Source organism: Psittacula echo (genome assembly GCF_963264785.1).
Source record: "Psittacula echo genome assembly, chromosome: 1".
Taxonomy (NCBI): domain Eukaryota; kingdom Metazoa; phylum Chordata; class Aves; order Psittaciformes; family Psittacidae; genus Psittacula; species Psittacula echo.
Genome location: NC_137735.1, coordinates 96769166 through 96795274, shown reverse-complemented (window position 1 = coordinate 96795274; position 26109 = coordinate 96769166). Strand labels below are relative to the sequence as shown.

The following is a 26109-nucleotide window of genomic DNA, read 5'->3' as shown; positions in this document are numbered from 1 at the left end:
ATAGTAAGAAGTGAAGGACTATACAGCTCCCTCTGCATCCCAACATGAATTTTGAAGTTTATGTGCTTTGTCAAAAAAGCTCTGCAATGTGATTGCTGCCAAGGGACCACTAGTGAATTCTAAGTGGTTTTAATGAGTAGTCATACCAAGCAGGCAGCACCATACTGAGAAGAAATGCATCTGCAAGATACAATACAGCAACTATTCAAAATGCTATCATAGAAACCACGCAAGTTGGGCACCATTCCTGCAGTTACAACCACAGTTCTTTGCTTCTTTAGTTACTTTGTGGCTGGGTCAGAGAACTGTGTAGCATATGTTGACATACTTGTCCTAATGAGGTTGAAAATATGGAATGGCACTGAAGAGTTTGGCCCTGCTTTTGCCATCCTGGCATCACCTGAAATTTGGTTTAAGAAGAAGCTGGTGTTGTACTAATATAGGTGAAAAAGTACTTTTACGTAGAAACAGCATCTCTCCAGGAGCCAGACTATATACTTTCAATATAAATATCTGACCAAAATATCAGTATCTTCTTCAGTAGTGAACAGACGGAACATCTGCTCTGTGTTTGCACGATGATTCTTCCTCTCACTTGGTGTCATGTGATGTCAAAAGAAAGCTATTTCCACAGTCCTTTTGACTTCATGTCCAACGTGTTCGGGAGGTAACTGTGAAGGCTGAAGTGGGCTGTTCCAGCTCTCCCAGGCTGCAGCCTGGTCATTCTGTTGGCATAGTGTTCATGTGAAGCAATGGTGCGAGACATATCATCGCATTCTAGGCCTGGAAACAGGTGGTCATTGGAAGGCAACTCTTGTGCCTGTTACGAAGTTAGTTGACCTGGAAGTTTTTTCAGGTGACTCATTTTTCCAATTATAGGGATGGCTTCAGTGAAATAAATGAGCCCAGTTAATGGAAATATTTATATCATAGCAAGGTTTTAAGGTTTTTATAAATAAGTAAAAATATTAAGCAAATTATTAAACATAAAGTAGAACAAATATCTATCTACGACCTTAAAAATATTAATGTATGGCTTCATTTAAAAGAGATCAATCTCATGGAAGGCTTTAAATGGGTATGTCTGGAAAGTTTAAACTATAAGACCATGAAATACAGAAGCAGGAATTTTTGCTTGCTTTTTAATTATAGAAGTCATCTGGTGTTCCTCTCCTTGTTACATGGACCTGTGTAATTTACATTGATATGGAAAGAGAAATATGCTTCCCATCTCTCTTTCCCCTGATTTTTGACATACTGATAGACATAGCAGTTTAAGAAAAAAATTGTGTAGTATAATAAACAGTAATGTTCAAATTTGGTTTCATATGAAAAAATGTTTGAATTATTTCCTTGACATTTTCTGTAGATACAGGTGCAAGGAAATGTTAACTACACAGTGATTTTCTGTTAAGTTATGCATCCTCCGCAGAATCTGTATTCTTGGTCATTCTCAAGCATCACACATGCTAAAATACACATTGAACGTATATTTGAGATAAAAATACTATACACCTGGAAGGCCATCGTCACTCTGTACTGGTATGTGCCCACAGTGCTTTCATTATAGTTCTCTGGTAGAGTGGGCTCCAGTTCCCATTGCTTCATGAGCTTCTCTGGACCTGTCAGTCCTACCTGCTTTCCTGCTGTGTTTTGATTTTTCCCCTGGCCTTTACCTTTGTCTTGTAGGGTCTTTATTAGACTGATGCTTTTTGCTCTGTCTCAAATTAGGAACAGCGAGCCATTGAATATAAGTATGTAGAGTAAGATATAATTTATTAGCAGTGTTCCTGAAACAGTCTTCTTAGATTCACAGATACAGTGACTGAATCAGTCCTTAACAGTTTCATTAAACTGGATTTCTTGTTACTTGAAAAATCCTATTTGGCAAGCTGCTGATGCTTGCTATTTCAGTACCTTACAGTCTTTTGAGAAGACAGCTGGGTTAGGACATTAGTGAATATTTTTAGAATCCTTTAATGCTGAGTTCACAGGATTCTCTAAGTGAAGTAGACTTAAAAGCTAAGAAGTTTCTGAACAGGGTTTTGCTTTGAAGTTTCTAAGGGACTGCTTCAGTTCTAGTGCCAGTAAAACTCAGAACATGTTCTGAGAGGCTATAAATAGTGGCAGTAAAACAATGGATTTCATTTGGCAAGTAGTTTTATCAACAGAAAGGTAAAGGAGGCCACTGCTTGCAGTGGGTACAAATGTGTATTGTGCTTTGTGGTTTCATAGAACGGGGTAGAAACTAGGCTTTTGGGGAGAATTTCCCACTGAAAGAACATATATTACAGTGACATAGATTTCTATACTGGGGATAAAAAAATAAAATTCAAAAATACTCTTTTTGACTTAAGATGTATGGCAGAGGTTTTGCCTATGTTAGGCTAAATATTCTTAACATTAGAGGCCTTCTTTTGTCTTTTTCCAGAATTAGGCCCTGTCATTTTCAACCAAATGTCTGCTTTTAAAGGCAATACAAATTAAACAGGGTTTGATTTTATTTTGCTTTATATATTATTTTATTACTATTTTTATTCTATTTTGTGTTATTGCATTATTATTTTATGTTGTTAGGTTATTGCGTGTTTTTTCCCTCTGCCTTTCATAGCTAGGTGAAAGCATCATTTCTACTATTGTGGCTTGTACTTTGCTTTCAAATTCTTCATTGTGAGGGTGGTGAGGCACTGGAATAGGTTGCCCAGAGAAGTTGTGGATGCCCCATCCCTGGAAGTCCTTAAGACCAAGTTGAATGAGGCTTTTAGCAACCTGGTCTAGTGCTTGGCCTTGACCATGGCAGTGGGTTGGAACTAGATTATTGTTTCTTTTCAGCAGAAATGGAAACACTGAGTACAAATGAAATCAAAGAGCTGTCAAACTCTTGTGTTTAGCTTAAGAGCAGTGTGGATGGTCACTGCTTGTACTCAGCTCATTTATCTTTCTCTCAAGTTATGGGAGCTTTTTTCTATACCAGGGAGTCAGCTCCTATAATAAAAGATTGTTAAAAATGGAAGGCAATTTAGAAGGATTTTTCAGCTATTCAAGCTCTTTAAAAACAAACCAAACCACACACTTTGCAGAACTAGAGAAGAAAGGAACTAGTGAATTATTGGCTGGCCTCATGCAGGAGAGTTAAACGTTGGTGCTAATTAATGGCTAGTTAGCAGAGCACCATCTTGATCTCAGTGGAGGTTGCCTGGATAAAGGCCATAAATCCATGCTGCAAATGAGCTTGACGATGCTTCGTTTCAGCTAAATGAGATGGTGGCTCTCAGCTGCAAAGAAGATGCTAAGGCAGTACTTATTAAATCAGAGTTTGGGACTCACAGAGCTGTTTAATTCCCTCTGGCTATGCAGCTGCTCATTATTGTTGATAATTTTTCTAGGACTTCAGTAGTTTTACACTGTGCACTGTTTTCCTCTTGCAGGCATTTGGACAGTCCTTCTCGATTCACCGCAAAGTGGCTGAAGATGGTGAAACACGTGAAGAAACTCTCCTCCAGGAATCTGCATCAAAAGAAGCTTATTACCTCGGGAAGATTCTGGAGATGCAGAACGAGCTGAAGCAGAGCAGGGCAGTGGTCACCAATGTTCAGGCAGAGAATGAGAGACTCACTGCTATTGTCCAAGACTTGAAGGAGGTAACTGGGGATGTGCAGGAAGCAAGGGGCTTCCTTCATGCTACATGAACGAAAATGCTACAAGAAGTAAAAATGCTCACCTACCAGTCTCTGATCATTCCAGAAATACCTGGGAGGGCTGTAATTTAGAAAGGAAAAAATGTAACTTATTATTTTTAAACAACAGTAACACCCCCTACCCCCTCAGGATAATAAAACCTGATTCAGGAAGATATAATTTCCAAAGCTCTCTTAGAATTTTGCATTCCATTTAATGCTTCCTACATATAAGTGAATTTTACATAAGCACATATTCTGCACACTTCGGATATTCATGCAACTCCTCTCTTTCTCAACATTTACATTGTTCTCAGGCATTCTGGATTGGCTAGAAATAGATAAAGCTTTCACCAGTTTTCTTCTACTGCAGAGCAAAATCAAAATGCATGCTCATCTTTAGAAAATGAGTAACAGTAAAGAAGCCAAATGTTATTGGCCATTTGGGACATATTGGCTATCAATTAATTTCAGAGAATTTAGTAATATTTAATAATTTTTCTTTTTTTTTCCTTGAAATCTGGAACTTAAACAACAGGTCTTTTTACTTACTATTGTTTCTATATCCCAGTTAGCTGAGGACTGATACAGTTTTACTAGTTTGTTCTTCCTGTTTTGACAGTTTGCACAACTCATGTAGCAAAGCTCAGCGCAAAGACCATGCATGAGAGGAAGGTGGCTCTTTTTCATTTAGCTTTGCTAGCAAATTGGCTCTTGCTCACTTTCTTGGACTGTTAAATGCACACATCTTAGACTCACTAAGCGGTGTGTCCCATCACTCTGACCAGCATTAATTAGGGTGAAATGGAGGATAAGGAATATTAACTATCAAGTCCTCATCACCTGTCCTGGATTCCTCATAGATTTGTGAAAATGTGCTCATTTTGCATGTGCCTTTTGTGCCCTGAAGAAGATGACATTTATTGATATTTGTCTCTTTGGCTCGTGCCACTCGTGTGAGTCCCTGTGCACCACTGCTGATCTATTTGGTGCTCTCCAGTCCACTCCTCTGGGTGTAAGCTGTATTTGCAACCTGGGTGTCTGAGAAGTTACATGAGTCTGCTGTGATCTTGATGGCCTGTTCATTAAGGTGCCATCAATGCACACTTTTCTTTTATTCCTCTGCCATTTCTCCTAGTGCTTTCATGCACGTGTTTGTACCTCGTTCATGCCAATCTTGCTGTTTTCCTCATAAAATTCCTCAGTTTTCTAAAGACAGCAACTGCATGCATGGGAAGGCAGCACTTGGAAATCACCCCGTATCTTCCTTGCTTTCTTCAGGAATGCTTAGACATACGGGCTTTCCCCACTGTCCAGCTGCTGGAAAAGATCTTTCCTAAGTGATTCTGGGAAGTGATTCTTTCATATGTGTTTAACAAATTAACAAAGTTTATCATGTTTTCTGTAGCTGAGTGGAATGGCATTCTTTTAACCTACAGAAACCTCTGGGGCAGGATCTCTCTGGATCTTGGTCCTTTACTCCCATTGAACGTTCTTATTTAATGGCTGCACTGGACTTACCCATAATACAGAACAGGTTTCAGTAAGAAATATATGATATTTGTGTACAAATTTTAATTAAAATATGTGATTGTAATTGCTGTTGCTCTGGTTGACAACAGTAATAAAAAAAACCCCAAACACCAAACAAAACCCCAAATCAAGTTAATGTCTACTCACCCTGAAATCATATCCTAAAATCTTTATGGTAGCAAGTAACCAGCTGCTGACACACCTACCTAACCATCTGGTTAAAGCTTGCATGTCCTTATGACCTGGGGTTTAGTCACAAATGGACAACCAAGTTAGAGAAAATACACGTTTGGCTTTGTACTCTGTTCTTTCCTCTAGGGTCTCCTTGGGACTCCTTCAGTTGCAAATCTCCCTTCCATTTTCTATCATGATTATTGATCTGCAAGTTATTCAGGAGGCAGTTTCAGTATTTGTCCCCCCTAGAATATTGATTGTCCTCATTTCTTTAGAGATAATAGTAACCCCTAGTATGAGACCAGCTGCAATTATTTCCTGTTCTAATGTTAAATACAAACAAACCCTAGTAGATCATCAAAGTGCAAGAATTGGATTTACTGGAATAAAAATAAGGCTGATAAACTGGTTGTTATTATTAAGATGATGTGGGACCCTGAGTACAAAGTCCTTGACTGTGTTGAACTTTTATTTTATGGAACTACAATCAATGTGTTTAAACAAAAATGGGATTAGTGCAGCCAGTTTGTTACCAAGCTGACACCACACGCTATTATGATGAATTACTTGAATATAATAAGAGAGAGAGAGAGTGATTGACACTTACCTCGGGGCTCTTAGGGATCTTGTCACACTGAATTACACTGGTATTTTGCCTTGTGCTCAAGGGATTCTCACCCTTGTACCCAGCTCGGTATGCCTTGGTGCAAAAACATAAATTCTATGTCTGCAATGTCCAGGTGCCTTCAGAAATGAGATTCTCTTCTACTGTAAGTGTTTATGAACTTTGCCTGCTTCAGGGTACTGCTTTTCCTAAAGTCAGACCTATTTTACTCCTAATCTTGACAACCACTAAGTTGGGAAAAAAAAATTGAATGTCTGGTACATTTTGGGGTAAAGACAGTCATTAGAGCCTGCCACAGGTAGATTGCTACAGTGAGGATGTAATTTGTCTCTTTAACCAGTATATTTGAAAATCTAGTTAGAGAAATACATGAGAAAAAACCCCAACCCACGATGATCCTTATATGAGTGACTGTGCTGAGTGAACAGCTGAGTGATGTAAAGATGGATTCTGTATTCAAGTCACCTGGCTGTATCCTGTCTCTTCCCATCTCTCCCCACCTGCCAATTCCCCCCACCCCCCAAGAATATGCTTTATAATTATAAACTAGCTCCCCCAGGTAATCACTGCTTTCACCTTTAGACTTAAAAGATTTGAAAAACTGTTGCGTGCAGCATTTTTGCACAGATGACAGAAATCTATGATACTTATTCATGCACTCAGTCCCTTATGATACTGAAGACTGATAGCTAGGTTTTCAGAAAATGACCCCTGTTACTGCTGCCACATCCCTAAATAACACAGTCAGTGCTTCTTCATTGCTTCTCCATTCTCTAGTCTGTCATGGGAATTCTCTTCTGAATACGTTCTGCTTTCTGAATTTTCACAGAAATCCATAGTCATATGAATGTGTATGAGCATTTTGTGAACCCTCAGAATATACTCGCATGAATGCTGGTGGCTTTTAGGAATCTTGGGAATTCCACAGATCCAGAGTTTAAAAATTCATGCCTCTTTGCAAGTATCTGCCATGTAGTCACAGCTGATGTCTGCAGGGGAGCTTGACCTGGATCCCTTTTGCCATAAAGATGAATGTATCACACCCAGGTCTCTAGAGATTATCCATCTCAGTCTGGGAAAGCAAAAAAACTGATTTTAATGCACTGCTAAAGAAAGACATATTTTTTTTAAGAACTTGAGCATTTGTTTCACCTTGATGGTGAAGGATGCACCAGGAATCTCTGTACACTGGTGGCTTTCTGGATTCATGTTAAAATGATCAAAAGAGTAAAACACCAGCAGCATTACGTTGTATGCAAGAAAAATCCCTTGAGTTTTGTATAGGAATATTATTATCACATCATAATTAAATAAAATACACATTTTGGAAAGTAGGTAACCCTTTTTATTCTTTTCTCCCACCCAGACTTCAGACAGGGGATGTAGAAATTTGTCTGGAGATTCTTAAAACTGCTGTAATCAAAAAATAAACTGATTTTAAAACTGAGGCCAGAGATAGAATTTTTTAGCAGTCAGAGACCAGATTTGCAAAATCTATACGTTATGTTCATGGTAGGTTGCCTTTCTATATGGAGACATCAGTATGGTTATTAGCTCATTTAACATTTTCTAACCACATATGAATCATCTGCCTTTATTATGAATGTTAAAAAAATACTCTTTTAAAAATATATTTTTAAAATACAACATTTTTTCATTTTCTGTCTCTGGGGTTTGTTTTACTATTTAAAAATGCTGTGTTTACTTATAGTCAGGTTGTGAGAGACTGGTTCTTTCATTTGTGCCACTGAAAAATCTTTCTAGATGGATAAAGATAATGAAATCACTACCCTGAGAAGTTGATAACTGACAAAGGTGGTTATGCAAGCACAGATGACCCAGCTCAGAAGTTGGAGCAGAAAGTTATTGTGATGAGATCATACTTCTCCTCCAGGGGTAGATTGAATGCCTTGGAGCAGGGCATCTGATTGAAAACAGGTGGGAACTTGAGGGGAAAGAGCATGAAGCAAAGAGGGAAAGCAGGTGAAACTAGAAAAAGGAGGTGAAAAATGGTGGTGCAGATTGAGTTTTGTAGGTGTCATGAGAATAGGATTAGGAGTTGTGAGAGGGTGGGTAGATGCATGCTTTTGTCTGAAGAGGCTGGCAGATAGGGGTCAGCTCTTTCTTCCCAGCAAAACTAGTGAAATGGAGGAGGAATAACATATCAAAGTCAGGAAGCAAAGGGTTAAAACTGTGTGCTACTAGATGTCACTGCAGCAGCTGCTGGGATTGCAGAAAGAAACTGGGACCTGGGTACCTGCAGTCCAGGAGTTAACAGAGGAGCATGAAGGTTTATGTGATGGCAGTTTTAAGGCATGGCAACAGCATGGACCTGGGCAAAAGCAGAGATAAAAGGGCAGTGAAAAAGCAGGTATGGAGAAAAATACAAATTGGTGAGACATTATGTGCAGAAACTAGGAGAAAAAAAATCTAGGATGATGTTGTGCAGCCCTACTGCCCTCGAAATCAATAGATTAACTTGCATTCACTTCAGCAGTACAAAGATCTTGTACCTCACACGAATGGGGAAATATATGAGTGTGATAGCTTGGACGTTTTCTTTCAGGGGAACCTATGTATGATGCAAAGCGTGAGTGCTTGTGCTTGGTGAATAAATCTAAGAAGTGTTACTGCTAGCTGTGGCCATTTCAGAAACATAACCACCTGCGAAGTGGCCACATATGCATTCTGAAAATATATGAGAAGTAGAGAAAATTTACAGACATTGTGTTCAAGTTGGCCTTCTGGCTGAAAAACCAAATAATTAAGAACTGGTATTTCTATGCTAAATGTACATTCAAAAATTCCTAATTGGCTATTTCATATTCGGGAATTAAATTTTTTCAGTCTGAAGAGTTAGAAAGGGGGTTTTCCTCATTTTTTTTGCAATTCAGAGTAAAGCCTAAAAACTTTCAATGTGAACACGTCCAGTTAATCCTCTTTCATGGTTTAAACAGGACATACCCACACCAATTTCAGGCTTTTGTTTTGTTGTTCTAGGGTGAGACTGTAACAAGATTTAGGTACATAGTGCTTCCTGTTTAATGTAGGATGTAGTTAGGTCCAAAACTGAGATCCGTAACACATTCAATCGCCATCTATTCCTGGAGGCTCCTACAGTCTTTAGGTGTCTAAGTTTCTACCTGTAAAATTTTCTGCCCATGTAAAGGTCTGTTTCCAGATGCATTCAGGAACGCCTTTGGGTTGGACTGAGGACTAGTACTGCTCTATTGCTGGATATTGAACATTGTTGTAGGTGCTGCTGGGATCCTCCAAGGAGCTGTTTCCCTAGCTGACTTCATCACCTAGTGATGCCCTTTGACTCTCTGGTTCTGTGATTGTGGCAATGTTTGGGGCTTCAATTTCTTCTCTGCCTCAGGGGTTATAAATCCACTTCTTTCTCTGAAGAAAGTACCCTGGCAGTCAGTTAGCAGGCTTTTCATTCTTTCAGATGAAGCCATCTCACTTTTTTGGGGTATAGTTAGTATTTTGTGAGTCAGCGAGAGTGAGCAAGCTCATAAGAATGACTGTAGCCTAAAGGCTAAGCCACTCAGCTGGAAATAGGGAACCTAGTTCAGGTCCCTGTTTCAATCAATATTTAATGAGAAATACTTAAATATTAATTGGGGCAGAGACCAGAACCCCAGTCTCCCCTCTATGAGGTTACAGCCCTCGGCAAAGGCTGTTTCCAACCCTCAGAGATAGCGTGGTCTGCAGCCTGGATCTCCTGTGGCGAGTAGTTTGGCTGCTGAGCTTTTGGAAGGAGGTAGTTCCAGGTTACCGAGTGGGGTAACTTTCTCCAACTGTGTGTTGAAGACAGAAAGATAAGTCCAGGAGAGCAGTCACTGCTAAGAACCGTGTACTGCGGGAAACACCTTTTAGCGGCCTGGCTGTAGTGACAAAGCTTGTGTAGAGAGTAGTGGACTCTCTTCAGTGATATTAGCTTGCTTTCCCTTGTAGTTTTTAAATGTTCTTCATGCACGGAATGGGGAACCTGTGATTGTGCTTTGACAATTATCCTAGACAGCGATTTAAATGACTGCAGTGTTGACTGCGACAATGTATGCAGCATCCTCCCATGATCTCTCCTGCTCCCTTGTGGGTTGCCCAGGGGGGTTGTGGAGTCTCCTACGTTGGAGATATTCAAGGCCAGGCTGGACAAGTTCCTGTGTGATGTACTCTAGGTTACCCTGCTCTTGCAGGGGGGTTGGACTAGATGATCTTTTGAGGTCCCTTCCAACCCTTGGGATTCTGTGATTCTGTGATTCTGTGTTGTCCTGTGGTTCCTAGTGGCCACATCAACAGACTTATCTCTGTCAGTCTACTGAAGAACGGGTTTCTTTTGGCATTTACACTGATTAAATAAAGTATGCATTATAAATATATTTATCTTCTTATTAATATTATGCTGGTACTTGCAACAATGGCTTAATTTCTAGAGGAAGAATGAGTAAGAAAATACAGTGAAGTATTCAGTGTGGCCACTGGTAATGGTGTCTTCACCTTAATGTACTTTCATGCAAGCTCTGCTTTCTGAAAAGAAACTGTAGGACCGTGATGCCAGAGCAGCTCATGGAGATGACTGAGGGGGTCAGAGCTTCCTGAGAAACAAAATGCAGCTAAAGCATGATAGAGATACGGCAGAGCTGTTCCTCTTGTGAGGAGAGTGCTCTCATCACAGTTTAGGGTAGTATTAGCGTAGTCAGACTGACTCTATTTGTTTGGGAGCTTCCTTCAGCTGGGCAGAACCAGCTCTAAATTAGGCTTAGAAAACAAATTTGTTACTTTGCCAGATGGAAAGTATTTTTCTTTTCTGTCTGCTGTTTTTAGAAGAGCTTGCTGAAGGGAGATTTTGCAGTTTACTGGTGCTTGGCCACCCTCATAAATTTTTCTCCCTGCTCTGCTGACAGTGCTAACGGGTGGGATTTTTTTGTCTTGAGAGGCTGAAGTTTGCTAAAAATGTATTGTTTCCTTCTGCTTTCCAGAAAAAAGTTCATATTGACCTTATTCCCAATTATCATATAATAGCATAATGTTCAGATTTCTTCACTAAAAGGGTTGTCAAGCACTGGAACAGGCTGCTAAGGGAAGTGGTTGGGTCACCATCCCTGGAGGTGTTTAAAAGATGTGTAGTTGTGGTGCTTAGGGACATGTTTTAGAGGTGGACGTGGCAGTGCTAGGTTTACAGTTGGACTTAATGACCTTAAAAACCTTTTTCAACCATAATGATTATATGATTTTATAGGAAATTTTATTAGATGTTGCTGACATGGCTTCAAATCAAACTGCAGTAGATACGTGTGACTTATCTGGACCTCCTTAAAAACATGATAACAGTTTCTGTAAGCAGTCAGTTGTTAACACTTTCCCTATGAAGATACTTACTTCTCTGTGCTTTATCTAGACTGGAGAGAGCTGCAGGACCTCCAGGGGCTTTAGGCTGAACAGGGTGCATGGTGGCCCTGTCTTTGCTCTGAATTCCTGTCCTTTTGACACGGTTTCTGGAAAATCAGCAGTGCATGCTTGTAAGCAAAGGTTACCAGTGGTAATCATTGGATTAACTGCAAGTGGTGCTCTGTCTTTGCTGTCACTGCAGGGCGTGCTTTAATCCTTGTTCTATTTATTTTCTGACACACACTTTCATTCACACTGAGTTCGTATAAGTCTCACTATTTCTTTTTACAAGAGCCTCCATCTTCTTACTTCAGACTGATGTGAACCAAACTGTAATCCCTGGAAAAGAGTTCCATTGCAGAGTATCTCCTAATAGGCAATGAAGGTAGTGTGCAGGTGGGTTTGTGACCGTTGTCACCACAGACTGTGATGGGGGAAAAAATAGCAGCAGACCACACTGAAGTGTAAAGCCTGACTTTGCAGCACAAGGCAGCCTGGAAGGTATGAAAATGTGGAGGTTGTCATCAGTGGGCTTTTGCTGACGAAACATTTTTTTTTTACTAATTTTGATGTAGTTTTTACAGTGGTTTTGTGAGGGCTTTATTTTGTAGTTAGATTCTTATGTTTGTAAAGTGGTTTTCTCTGCCCTACGCATTTTACTTTCCCTGTTCAGAGAACTTCTGAAAAGAAACAGAATTACTTTCTTTATGTCTTGGAGACAGAAAAATAAAGCAAGCTGTGACTTGTAATCCTACCGAATCTCTCCTCATGCTGTGAAAGGGGTAAGTATACTAGTAGCCTGATACTGTCTGTCAAAGAAAGAACTTTGAGTATAAGCAGCAAGATCTGTCCAGCGTAGACTGCTTCTGAGTACTGTTAGTAGCAGATAAAGGTTTAACTATAAATTTGCCATTCAGTCTCATCTGCTTTTCTAGTTACCACCAGACACTTTCTTGTGGTTCTTGTTTCCTGCATTGGCCAACAAGCCACTGGCTCGTGCAAGTGAAACAAAAGGTGGCCATGGTATGATTCACCCTTTTACTTCCTGAAATACGGTTTATAATCCTAAATTCTATAATCCTATAATTGCTCTTAAAGTGATTGTGTTTCCAAGCTTATACTCTTCATAAGCACCAACTGTAATAGAACATGAAGGTCAACAGTGAAGCATAAATATGTTTTGTTGAGGCACTGTTTTCTCAGGTAAGCTTTAGCACCTTGTTCTGCTGTTCTGGCTCTCAAATATACCTGCAAGCTACAAAAAGCAGCTTTGATTGGCTGTGATTCCTGTTAATGAGACTGGACCAGTGACTTAGGATGTGAACTTGTGATCTGACACATTCATGACACCATTTTCTTTGGCAAGGTTCATGCATTTAGCTCTGCTGTGAATGAGAGAGTGAAACAATGGACAGTAGGGAGGTCAAAAAAAGGCCAGGTGGGATAATGGAGGTTAACTAAGGGACTGTTGCATAAATACAGAATGCCTTATTATGAGCATGTGCTTAGTGACATGGTTTAGTGGTGGACTTGGCAGTCCTAGGGTAAAGGTTGGACTTGATCTTAAAGGTCTTTTCCAACCTAGTTCATTCTGTGATTTTATGAAAGGGTCTTTTGCAGGGCCTCAAATAGAAAACAGGGTGTACTTTCAGCTGCACTTCATAATCTCTGGGCAGTAATTAATCAAATCAGGATCTGGCAGTGCTTGTTGTTACATAAGATCTGTGAAATAATAACCCCTTATTTGTACTGAGGTAGTGTTTCAAAGGCCTTTATGTACTCCCCTGTGCAAAGTATTGAGTGGGAACTTGCTGAGAGCATAGGTGTGGAGGCCAGAAATATACCTGGTTAAAGAAGAGTGAGGCAAATTTCATGAAGGGTGGGGCCAGCAAGATCCAGACCCAGCACCCAGCTCAGAAAGTTCCTCAACCCCTGATGCAGGGGGCTGGGAGGGGATGCCATCGTATAACATCCCTGTTTCTCAGGTGTCACACACCTGTGAGTGGCCACTTAGATGATGGGTTAAGTGCTCTCTGAACTTGAGAAGATATCGGTTTTATGCAGCCTCTACTTTCAAAAAATGAGTAACTTTGCTGACTAGTTTGTGTTTCTAGATGAAGATGTCCTCGTAAGAACTGCTTGTGCTGACTCACTCTTTTCAGTATTAATTTGCTGGTTAAGAATAACTTGGGCTTTTGTCTATTCAAGTGGTGTGGAGTAAGATGGGTTTTGGCAATGCTGGGATTAGCTGTGTTGCCAATTTTTAAAGAATCCTTGCAATGTGATCTGGACTCTCAGGAGCAAGAGCCTAGGAGCTGTGTTGACTTGTACCTTGTGACTTAATTCATTTGCCTGGGATTAAGTGGGAAAGGAAGTATGTATGCCCTTGCTGCCAGACTTTCTGAAGTGTGAGTCCAAAAGCTTAAGCTCTCTTCCAGATAAAGGTATAATAAGGAGAAGAAAAAATTTTTGCTGAAACTCCTCACTGCCTGAGTGCATAAGCAAATAGAGCATAATTTTCATGTGCCACTGATAAAGAATATTAAACAAAGAATTTAAGTAAGTTTGTTGTTCTCATTCCAATTAATTCCCTTAAAAATAATAAAAAACCATATCCTGAGCAGTTTCCAATTTAAAGAAGAAAAAGAAAAAGAGCTAGAACCTTCTCTGAGAGACTGATGCTGTTCCTCCCAGTCTTTTGGTGTTAGAATGTGCCTCGCAATTGTTGAATGTTTTATGCCTTCAGGACTATTGGGGTTACAGAACAGTAATCTTGATGTATTCCCAGTCGTCAGTAAACAAGTAGTACAGTTATGTTTCTCTTCTTCTGGGCGTCCCTGTGTGCACCGTAGCTCTGCCTGACTTTAGCTTCTGCTGTTGACTTTCCTGTTCTTGTTCATCCATATGCATATGGATGCATCACTGCCCGATTTCCTCACCTGCTTCCTTCTGAACTTTTGACATTGTTCATGATTAAGCAGTGCAAAACTGATGGCACTGAGGAATCATTGATTCAGAGATGAGATTCACCAAACAAAACTGAAAAACCTAATGATCTCTTCTGGTGCTGTGATTAGTACTTGCATCCTGAGAGAAGCTCATGGATGCTGATCACATGTGGACAGCAATAACCAGCCAAGTTATCTGAGCTTCCACATCTGCTTTATTTGTTAAAAACTCACATTTATTTTCAGTGTATTTTTTTCTTGGCCTGTAGTCAATACTGATTTATTTGTAAAGGTTTCTCCTAGGATTTACTAGGTAATTTAGGGAAATGGGATTTACCTTTTCCTAGGGATATGTCTTGGACACCAGGACACAGAGCGATGCTGGTTACCTGACCCCAGAAGTGGGTGATTTGCGAAGTGCAATCAGTGAGACTGAGCATGATGCTTCTAATACGTGCCTTTGGATAGTTAAGAGCTACTAAAAATTTCCTTGGAAAAAAAACCCCACCAAACAAATAAAAGAAGCTACATAGCAGCAAAACCTACGAAACCCTGAAAAATAAGGAAAAAGCAAGCATCTTTTTAGTTTATGCTTTTGTGGTCTGTAAGTTGGCGTGGTCTCATTTGAATTCATTCAGCCTATATCTCGCAAAACTGAAGTCTGCTCTTTGTGGCAATGTGGTGCCACATTCTTAAGTATGGTCTTATGTGAAGTAAGTTCACCTGTTCAACTCTCCATTCTGCCTCAAAGCCTCAAACTCATTACCAGTTTGGCACTGGTATGAAATCATTAATAAGTTCTTGGCTCCCATCATCTGTGCTAATTGTGCTTTCTGCAACAAACTCTGTTCTCAAGGGGAAGTTGACAGGAGGGTGAACAGCAAGAAACTCAAATATGCTGCTACTTTCTCTCTCTTTGCCCTTATTACAGTATATGAAAGAAGCTGGTTATTTTTAGTTATTCTCAACAGTCAGTGCAAGTCAGCATCCAAGAGGAGGGCAGCAAGTCAGGCAGAGGTCAGACAGTGTTATCACCCTTTCATTGTGATGGTCAAATCCACTTTTAAGCTTCAGGATTGAGAGAAATGCACTTTTGCTGGCAAATGTGTACGTGCAGATGCTCATACATAATCAGAGCTTATCTGCTTCTGTGATGCTATTGTTCAAAAAATCCATCAAAAAGGTAGGACTAAATATGAATGCAATTTTTGTCTTTACTGCTTGTTGCTTCTGCCTGTGTAGCCTTTCCTGTCCTTCTAAAGCACAGTATTTTGGGTCTTTCAGCCAAATGTGCCTTGAAGCCATCATCATAGATACATAATTTTTCACTTCGGTGAAATGGTCAGGATGTCTGTTCTGATACTGGCTGTGAACGATGTGAAGAATGGCTGTAGCATTATAGTGTCAGCTTCAGAGTGGTGTAGGTCAAAGATGGGCCATTTCCCATTAGTCTCGCATACCTAGTCATAAAAATAGGATGCAAAGGTAATACTGTTTGCAAATGCAATGCTGTAGATTCTGGCAAATGATACAGGATAGTTTGCATTTGTTGCTCATATTCCCTCCTGCCTCATTTTCTCCAAGGAAGTGGAAAATACAACAGCAGCAAGAAGATACAAGATTCTCATTCTGTGCTTAGTAGCTATGTGAATAAAATGTCAAGGGCGAAATTCTGGTCAATGTGGAGAAAGTGATTCTTTCCTAAACAGCTTCTCTCAAGTGGTGTTCATGTGCAGTGACTATCTGCCCCTCTCAAATGAGACATGCAGAGATGTCAAATCAGATGAGAAAAGCATGGAAGAAAAAGTAAAAAAATCTAAAGAATAGGTATAGACAGGTATTGGTTGTGAAGTAATTAGGAATATATTAAGGAGAGAAAATGAGTATTCTGGCCTATATCAAGTCAGCAACAAGGCTTCATAAATTCACTCTGGCTTGGCTTGCTCAAAAAATCTGAGAGGAGAAGGATGACTTTGGGTTTTTTTGGTCAAAGACTTCAAACACAATGAGGAAGAAGGACTAAATCTGCAGACCCCTTTGCAAGATGTCAGAAAAGAAGTTCCAGTTCACAAAGACATCTAAGCATGTGCTAAGGCACATGGAAAATAAGGAGGTGATTGATGACAGCCAACATGGCTTCACTAAGGGCGAATCATGCCTGACCAATTTGGTGGCCTTCTACAGTGGGGGTAAGGCATTGGGGGATAAGGGAAGACCAACTGATGTAATTTACCTGAACTTGTGCAAGGCATTTAACACTGTCCTGCATGACATCCTTATCTCTAAATTGGAGAGACATGGATTTGATGGATGGACGGATAAAGAACTGGCTGGATGGTTACACTTTAAGAGTTGGGGTCAGCAGTTCAGTGTCCAAGTGGAAACTGGTAACGAGTGGTGTCTTCATCAGAATATTTTTGTTTTGGAGGCTAGGAAGTACAGCTAGTTTTTATACAACTTGATTTGCTCATGCTCTGTAAATGGCAGTGGTGATTTGAAGTCAGTCCTTGGACAACTTTGATTTAATGTATTAGATTTTTGCATTGGTTTATGTTTTCACCCATTGCAAGTACTTTTAGAAAGCCAGTTTTGAGTTTTCAATTACCACTTTTCTTGTCCTCTAAAAGTTAAGAATGATTTTTCCTCCAGACCTGACTACAGAATTTCTTCTCACTGAATTTGTTATGAGATGGAATTATAGACCAGAACCATAACTCTGTTTTAAAATAAATCACTTTATAGGCTATAAATGAAATTGAAACTTAAATTGCTGATAGAGTTTAAAAATACTACTACATTGTTAGTCCGCTTGAAATTGTATTAGTGTCCTCAAGGGAAAGAAATGTTAGTGCAGGGTGCTGAAGTTTAAAAAATGAACAAAATTTAGAGCATTGGGAAGGGAAAAAAAGCCCTATTTGGGTCTGGAAACTTAAAATAAGAAATGTACAACCCTGCTGGTGTTTCTGTTTAAGAAATCCTCCTTCTTTTAGCATGTTATCAATAGTAATAAACTTGTATGGTCGGCTCTAACACAGGGCAGCTCCCCCACCTGCCTCCTGTTGAATTCAGGCTGTGAATTGCCTCGGTGAGCTAAGGACCTGTTTGCAGGAGTTTAATGAGTATTCTTACCTAGCTTCTCTCTGCAGCAATTTGAAAGGCAAGGTGGACCAACTGCCAACTCAGCTTTCTCAATGTTTATGTAGATTAATCGTTCTTTAATACCCATTTACTTTGGGGAACCACGTTTCCTTTTCAGATCCAATAAATACATGCTACAAACTGAAACTCTGAAGTTCCCCTAACACAGTCTACAGTTTTTGCTCTTAGCTGAACTCAGAAAAATCAGAGGTTGATTCTTTGCATAGGCAGAATAAGCAGTGCTAGAACCCAGATCTGTAACTTTGTACCTTCAGGCAGACACAGCAATGATCATCTATTTTAAAGGCAGGATAGTTAGCAAAAATTTTGTTCTTCCACTAAAACTGGAAAACTCCTTGCTTCCAAAGGTAGCAGAGTTACTGGAGTTTATTTTCAGCCCTATTGTCATTACAGTAAAAATCATGGCAATAACAAAGTGAGTTGGAGAGAGAAAATCTTTCTTTCCATCAAGAAGCACATGCAAAGGCTGGTTCATCACTGTGTTTTTCGTATCATATTGAACTGACCCCTCCCCAGGGATTGTAATCAATTACAGGACATTAAAAAAAATAGGCTGTTTTTTCCTTTATTACAAGCTGCTATTACAAGGAAATTTAGCCATGACTATTTCTTTCCTGTCCACCAGTGCAACAAAATTCTGATATGAGCTATACCATCTTGCAATGTTTGAAATATCAAAGCTTGTCTTATTACTGAGATCTAAAACTGCAGTCAGTTTTTGTTACATGTATTTAAGCATTTTTGGTTTAACAGGGTTTTTTTTTATGCTGGACTTCATAAGGAAGCTCCCACTCTTAGTAGTGGAGGCAGCTCTAAGCATCATTCCCATCCAAGGTCTGGAAGGTCAAGTTATTTTTAAAGCTAGTGCTGCAGCTGAAAAACAGTTCAAGCCCTATAATGGTGTCATTCAGTAATGTGGTAAAATGGATTGTGAAAACAAGAATAAAGTAAAATAAACAAGTCACTTCTTCCACTGAAGCACATAACTCAGGGGCTATTGGGGTGCAGAGCCATATGCCTTCTGCTTTGGCTTTCTGCTTTCCATCTCCTGTCTGTAATCCATTAGAAACTTCCATTATTTCAACCTGGTTGGGGTTAACTTCTAAACATGATTTATTGCTGCCTCTTCTCTTGAATACACAAACAGAACCTGTGCTTTCCGCTATGCTGTTCTCCAGTTAGGTTCAGACTTTTTCTCTTGTGTGGTAATTTTCACTTCATAATGTAGGGTTTAATTGCACAACCTTGATAACTTATTATTGTTCAGCCAAGAGTGAGGAAAAATAATTTGGTCTGAGAGAGATCATATATGAATTAGATGTTTTGCTTTCAGTTGTTTTGGAAACAACTTTGATGTTCTGAAGAAAACAGATATTTTTAAAGTTAGTTAGTATTTTCGTAGAGTTTTCATTACTTTCATTGTAGAAAATATCAACAAGCACTGAAGCACTAATTTGGCCCTTCAGTGGAGTGCACCTGTAATATGAAGTGTCTCTCTCTCTCCCTCCTTTCCGCCTATGATGCAGCTTCTGCTGGTGCATGTGGTGGTACCCTGTCCTTGCATTGATTGGCAGAACAGCAAGTCCATGCAGTGCGTTTTAACACACCTCAGAGTGAAAAGCTTTGCTGCAAAAGAAGAACATCATGTATTTAAAGAACTTGTTATGAAGATTAGATAAAGAGTAGAAAAATTCTTTTAATAGCAGAGATAGCTTACCCAAAGTGAAAATTTTTCTTATTTATGTACTTCTGTTTTTTCAAGAGGCCTCATACTTCCTTTAAAACAAATTATTTTTCTCATATTTTTCTCACACAGTCCAAGCCAAATCCTGCTACTTCTCTTAAATCCAGATTTAAGATGTAGCTATACTGGGAGGTTTAAAGTGATGATGGAGATGTGTCCAGGTGCATGCTGACCTCCGTTGTGCATGGCTGAGCTTTCAGAGGACACTGACTGCAATAAATATGGTCCTAGTGGAGGTTTCCTGTGCTGCCAGGTGGCTGGCTGGCAGCTAGTGATAGCACTTCAGCTTATTTGAAGAGGATTTTTCTCCCACAGGAGACGGATGGATTTCCTGTGGCTCCAGCATGGCTTTTCTGGGAGCGGATAATCAGGACAGCAGTGGAGTTACGAGAGGACATGGATATGAGAGAACAACCAAAGCACTAATAGAGCATCTTCCCTGATTAAGATAATGAACATTAAGGGGTTGTATCTGGGCCTTGCACAAGTGCTCTTGTCTCTGAATTGATTGCTTATAGGCTTCTGTTTGTTTGCTAAAATCACTGCTCTGTAAGGTAAGTCAGATTGGTGTTTATGTTTTAAGAGCCTTTCCTTTTAATAAGGAAAAAAAAAATTGAGACCAACCACCAGGTTGTGGTTTGTGGGGTTTTTTTAGCAAGCAAAAGTCTCTTGCAGATTTCACTCGCTGTCATTTCTGCAGGGAGATCTGCAGATATGTCTTCTCTTGTATACTCAAACATCATTATATGCATCACCTCCAAAAAGAAGAGTATTCATTTCTTACCTGTGCATTATCAACTTTCAGTATATTTTGTAGCCTTACACTTTTAATAATTTCATTCCTTACTCAGACAAGACACATGCATTTCAACTGTCTTCATGGTAAAAATAGCCTGAAGGCAAACCCAGGCATGTATTGCATCTTCAACTAAGTTAAGGTATCCCTTATGAGATTCAAAGAATGCAGGGGTTATACCCTCCAGCACTGTGCCATCATAGAGAAATCACCATCCCTTAGCTTTGTGCACTTGCCCTCATTCGAGGACATTAAATCTCATAGTTACTGTGAAGGAATGAATGCAAAATTTGCATTGGCATAAAGTTGTGCAATGCAGAGAACATTTCCAACCTTCTTATATTGCAAGAGTTAAGCCCTGGGAGGCTTTTTTTTCTGTAAGGTACAGACAGCTGGCTACGGGAAGCATCTCACTTGGTGCCAGATCAGACTTTAGAAGCTCTGTTCCAGCCTGTGGCCTAATTTGACTTGCTCTTTTGAATTGCTTATGTGAGGGACAAGTTTCTGAGACCTTAAGTGTTGGTTTGGTTTTTTTTTCCGCTTCTTTTTTTCTCCCATCTCTTTATTTTTGTCTACAACTGGTCCCATATAGACATCAAGAGGCATCAAAGACCTGTTTGTCTGCATAGTATGTTTATAGACCTTGGCTAAAGCTAGTCCCTAATGCGTCCATGTTCACATCAGCTTAACTGTGTCTAGTATATATTTGTCTCATTGTTTGCAAATTGCTATTAAAAAATGCTCAGTGTTGCTGTTTAAGCATTTGCATACTGGCATGCTAACTCAAAAAGAAAAAAAACCCACCACACGAACCCTAAACACAGACTCCACACTGCTCTCTTCCATTCAGTACAATTGAGCTAATTTTCTTGGCCTCAGTGTGCAACACTGCACTTGAAACCTCATTTGTGAGCTGTAACTGTTAATGAAAATAGTGATAAAAACAATTCTTTTTTCAGAAAAGGCTCAGCTGTGTTCTGTAGCCTGGGAAGTATTCCAGTTACTGCAGTTATTAAGACCTTTCTCCTTTGCTTTGGAACACACAGAATCATAGAATAGTTAGGGTTGGAAAGGATGTTAAGATCATCTAGTTCCAACCCTCCTGCAATGGAAGAATGGGATAAATAAGCAGTAAGTAGAAAGCTTTGTTTCTCTCCATGACCAAGGTATTTTTTTCCCGTGTGTTTCATACAATTGTATAAACCCAGAAGTGCTCAAAACCAACCATGGGTTGCCTTCTGTGGGCCAGGCATTGACTCCTTGTAAATGCTGCCATGCGTGTTTTGGCTGGGCACACTAATCGTGCTCCAAACCATCCTCCTTTGTGAGCGAGATAAAGGTGTATGTGCAGTTCAAGATAATCTTATCCAAAAAAAACCCCTGCCTACAAAGAAACAAAATGAACCAAAGTAGGTGCCAGAGGAATGCCCATAGCTTACGTACATTCTGAATGAATGTTCTCTATTAAGTAAGTGGTCTTTAAAAAAAGAGAGCCCACAAATCAGCAGGTGATGTCTAGACTGTCCATAATCTTCCATTCCAGGGGAAACAAAGGAAAGTTTCTGCCCTGTATTTCATAGCTCAGTCATTTTCTAATGTTATGGAAATTATAAAGATCATCTGGATAAGCGAGGACTAGTGATTTTTGTTGCTACCTCAGTGGTGCTACCATCTGTTCAGCTCCCTGCCTACTTGCTGAGATAATTTAACCAGTCTGTTCCTATAGTGCACATTAATCTTATTCGTATGAGACATAAAATACTAAGGAAATACATTCTGTTTGCAATAAGACCTCTTTTTTTTCTCTTAACCAACACATGTTTTACAATTTTTTTTCTTTATATAAATGCATGCATTGTTTCACCTGGTAATCTGATTTTTGCACTGTTTTAACTGTGCTTTAATTTTTAAGGTGTATAATTTGTAAAAATTTCCCATTATTAGATTAATTTTCTCCTACTAGTGGGTAAGTTTAGGCACAGAGGTCAAGATCCCAATTTTTAATAGCTGGCTGCCCTCTTCTATTTGTTTGTTCCTCTGACACTTAGTGATCATCTTGTGAGATGATGGAGAAAGTTTGTGTTGCATCCTGCAGCTCAGAAATTCCCTGGATTCTTATATCCACAATGCTGACATGTACTGTTTTCCCTACCCATGGTTCAAATACTGTAATCTTTTACTCAGCGCTCTTGATATTCAAGACATTTTAACAGTGTTATCATGGATCTATTGGGTTCTTTTTTATATCCTGCAAAAAGAAGACCCAGACTGTCAAGTAGCAGAAGTCTTTCACGTCTATCTTTTCTGCTTAAAGACAGAGAATACCAGCAATACTCTGTATTTTCCCTGGTGGAGTATTTAAAGAACCTGCCATCCTCTTTGATCTGCTATTAAATTATAGGGTTTACAATTGATTTTCTCTTTAAAGAAAGGTTTTCACTTTTGGAAATCCCTTCTGTATCAACTCTTCTCTCCGTTTCCAAGTTACTCTCAAAGTTGCGTACTGGTGCTAAGTCCAAGTTTCTAATTGAGATTCTAAGCAGGAAAAATTGCATCATTTGCTTTTGTTCTCCCGTGAAAGCCCATATTAATGGAGACTGCCTTATATAAAGCAGTCCCCTTTCACCTTTGAAAACAAAGAAGAGGTCCTGTCTGAAACAAGTACTGTGGCATTTCAGTGTTTTCAAAGATCTGTACTGAGCTTTATCCAGAGCCTTGGCTGTCCTTATCAGCGCAGTACACAATCAACACCAGCTTTAGTGTGATGAAATACATGGTGCAGTCAGAAGGAGCCCATCTCTGAACTCTTTCCCTGGGCTGAGAGAAGAGGAGCCTTTGGTTTTGCCTCAGAGCCCAGCAGAGGGATAGTGCTTGACCTCAAGGCCAGTATAAGGAAATAGCTGTGCCGTAGGCTGGTGTATGTTTTGCAGTCTGCTGCTGTCTTACCTATCCCTTCCACTCCTACACTTGCCAGAAATGTGGATCCTATTCAAAGCTCATCAGACTGGCAGCATTTTAAATTTTCGTATATGTATTCTTCCCCTGGTTACCCTGGATTTGGACCAGACTAAGAATTTCTGTGGAAGAGAAAGGGGCTGATGCTAGAGCTTGTGACATAGGGTATCTCTTACTGCAGTTTGTTATAGCTAAGTAAAATGTGTGAAGGTAGTTTTGTAGTAGGAAAAAAATAAGATTCAGGTGTGATTAGTCAGGCTCTGAGTAACCTTGACTTACTACCTTTCATTTCAAGCTAACCTTCAGGGTCTTGTCAAACATAAAAGAAAGGACACATTTTTTTCCAGGTATTAGCTGGTAAGTGTTAAAATCCTCGTGCTAATGTATTATACTGCTAACACCTGATGAGGCTGAGCTCAGCTGTGTAACATGCAAAGGGTATTATTACTGACTTTCTCCTTTGTATGTTTTTAATATAGGCTAATTAACACACAGTAGCTAATATATGTTAAAATATGCAGTTTCACCTAGGGGAGTCTGCACTGTGGAGACAAAAGTTTGTGTCCATGGTGGTTGCTCAGCATCTCCTGCCAAGCTGAGAGCCAAGAATATCACAACTATTTTACTGATAGTTGGGTTTTCTTTTGATATGATGAGGTGGTTTTTTTATTTTCTTAGGTTTTTCCAATTAATATGACAATGTGGTCTTAAAATGAAAGGGAAATTTGGAAGAAAATTTTCATTACAAAGGAAAAAAGATACTTTCATTGCCAGAAGGTTCATAAAGCTTCAAGGGAAAATGGTATTAGAGACCTGTCTGTCCCTCTGTCCACAAGACAACTAGCACAATGGCATAGACTGCTGCTGTTAGTTTCTGTTTCTGATTTTTGTCATTCAGGTATATTTTCTTCCTTTTTTTTTGGCAAATAACAGCTTAGAATGTTTGTCATCACTGGGGTACTAATGCACTTTGTTGATGAAGTTTGGCAAATGAGCAGCTTGCAAGATTAGGAGTCTTGTTTTGTGTTCTTGCCACTTTGAATTTAACTATTATACCTCGCATGCACACTGGTAGCAATATTTCAAAGATAAAAAACCTGAGAATGGTCTACAACTGTGTAGGTATGACATGGAATATATTGATCAGTTAATGAAGGGAAGTTCATAAATCTCATCTTACTCCTGTTGCTTGTCTGAATTCTGACCTAGCTCAAGTATGACGTTTTTCTTCCCTGAGGACAGCAATCATTTTACTAGATCGATTATTCTGCTGCACTTTTTTGCAGTCTATAACTGAATTCAGTTGTGCTGTATAAGCTATTGGGCATACAACAGAGTAAGAACTGAAAAACTTGCATTTAAAAAGTTATTTGCTGAAACTGATACTGGATTTCATTAGTAATGATGTTACATCAAGGTCCTGGTTGAGTACTTTGAAAACTCAGAGGAAGTTTAAGAACACTGTAATAAGCTTGGAGCCATGCCCTAATGTTTTGTTATATTTTGCATTAAAAATCAGTTAGGAAAAAAAACAGTAGAAGCATGAACTATTAGTCAGCAGTGACTGGCTGGGATTTTGGAAAGCAGAGGGAGCAATTAAGACTGGACTGCAGTCCTTCCCTGCCATGGAAGGTGCTTATCAGTATCTGGAGATTTACAGTCTAGCACTCACATGTTACACATGGGTGCCCTTGCACCTTAGGGTGCATGGCTGTCAAAGGCTACCTGGGGAGGCTGTAATGCTGCCTGCATCAACCCTGGGCAGCTGAGCCTGCCAGGGCTGGGCAGGGGGGACAGTCTGGCACTCCCATTTCACCCAGCTGTCACCTGGATGCTCAAAGGCTTGAGTGAAGGTTGAGTTCAGAATTTGGAAACAGTGATACTGAGATAGATAAGGCTTAGGGGAACATGTATTTGAAATCAAATATTTTCCCCTCTACTTCTCACATGGGTATGTTTTTCCAGTTTTCCATAAATCTGGAAAAAGAGTAGTTCTTCATTTATCAAGATCTTTGAGCACAACTTCAGCAAGGACAAGGAAACTGATTCCCTCTCTTACTGAACTTGGGACTTTGCAACCCAGCTCTGAGACCTACCAGGTCCCTTTGCTCATGTATGCTTTAACAATCACAGATTGTTATTTGCCACGAGATACTGTCCTCCTCGTGCCACAAAGTGTTTATAGAAAATCATCTGTGCTTTAGTGAATATCATCTTTAGGTAACTAAAGGGCTGTTTTAAGTTTTTTGTGAGTGTTCCCTGTTCAGCTATTTTGGCCCTATTTTACTAATAATTCAATCTTCTGTTACAGTAGAAGGCTCCTGTTCTCAGACCAATGCCCATCATGAGCTAGATAGAAGTCTAGTAAAAACAAATGATGAAAGGAAAACAGCAGTGGTTTTAAATGGGAATACAAGAAAACAGGAAAAAAAAATAGATTTAGGCATCATTTTAATATGCAAAGTCAAACGATCCCATAGATTCACTGGTATTTTACTCCCTGAGAAAATATGGCATTTGATGGCATTTTTATTTTCTATTTTGATGCATTGCAGGCAGTGAATAATATTCAGTGTTTATTCAATTTCCAAAACAATAATTTAATTCTAAGGTTGTGCTGCCATGAGCAAAATGCTTAAATAATCTCTGTGAGAGTCACAGCATTAACAGTCAGCCCGTGCACTGTGTTCTTATGGCATGTATTACATTTTTATTTCTGTTCTGCATGCCAAGCAGCAAAAATCTTGTTTGCTCAGTCTTTTAAGGACAAAATAGAAAACTGTCACTGTAAAAATTACCACCATTGACTGCAATACGTATATAAAGTTAATCTGTGAAATTTGTAGTCTGTATTAAAGTAAACAAAGGAAAGGGTAGATTATAAAAGCCAAGATCAGGTTTGAAACCAATTTATATTGAACAGTCAAGAGAACTGGGGTTATGAGTGCAGGTATTTTCACTGTCCATCTCAATAAATTCAAGTGCCCCTCAGTGCAGTTTACTTTATCAAATCTTCTATATAGACATTTGTATCATAAATCAGCATGTGTGCTGTAATGAATAAAAATTATGTGTGAATTTCAGTCCTAAAGTATGTAGTTTAC

General features: G+C 39.4%; 1 protein-coding gene across 9 annotated transcripts in view; it reads left to right on the top strand.

The window, feature by feature from the left end:
• BICD1 (BICD cargo adaptor 1) overlaps positions 1-26109 on the top strand; it is a gene marked incomplete at both ends in the record, with an annotated part of 163907 nt that overhangs the window by 79620 nt on the left and 58178 nt on the right. For all 9 annotated transcript variants that reach the window (XM_080627474.1, XM_080627478.1, XM_080627476.1 and 6 more), the window contains one exon: positions 3429-3641. In XM_080627474.1, the coding sequence (XP_080483600.1) occupies positions 3429-3641 (213 nt within the window). The remainder of the gene's footprint in view (positions 1-3428; positions 3642-26109) is intronic.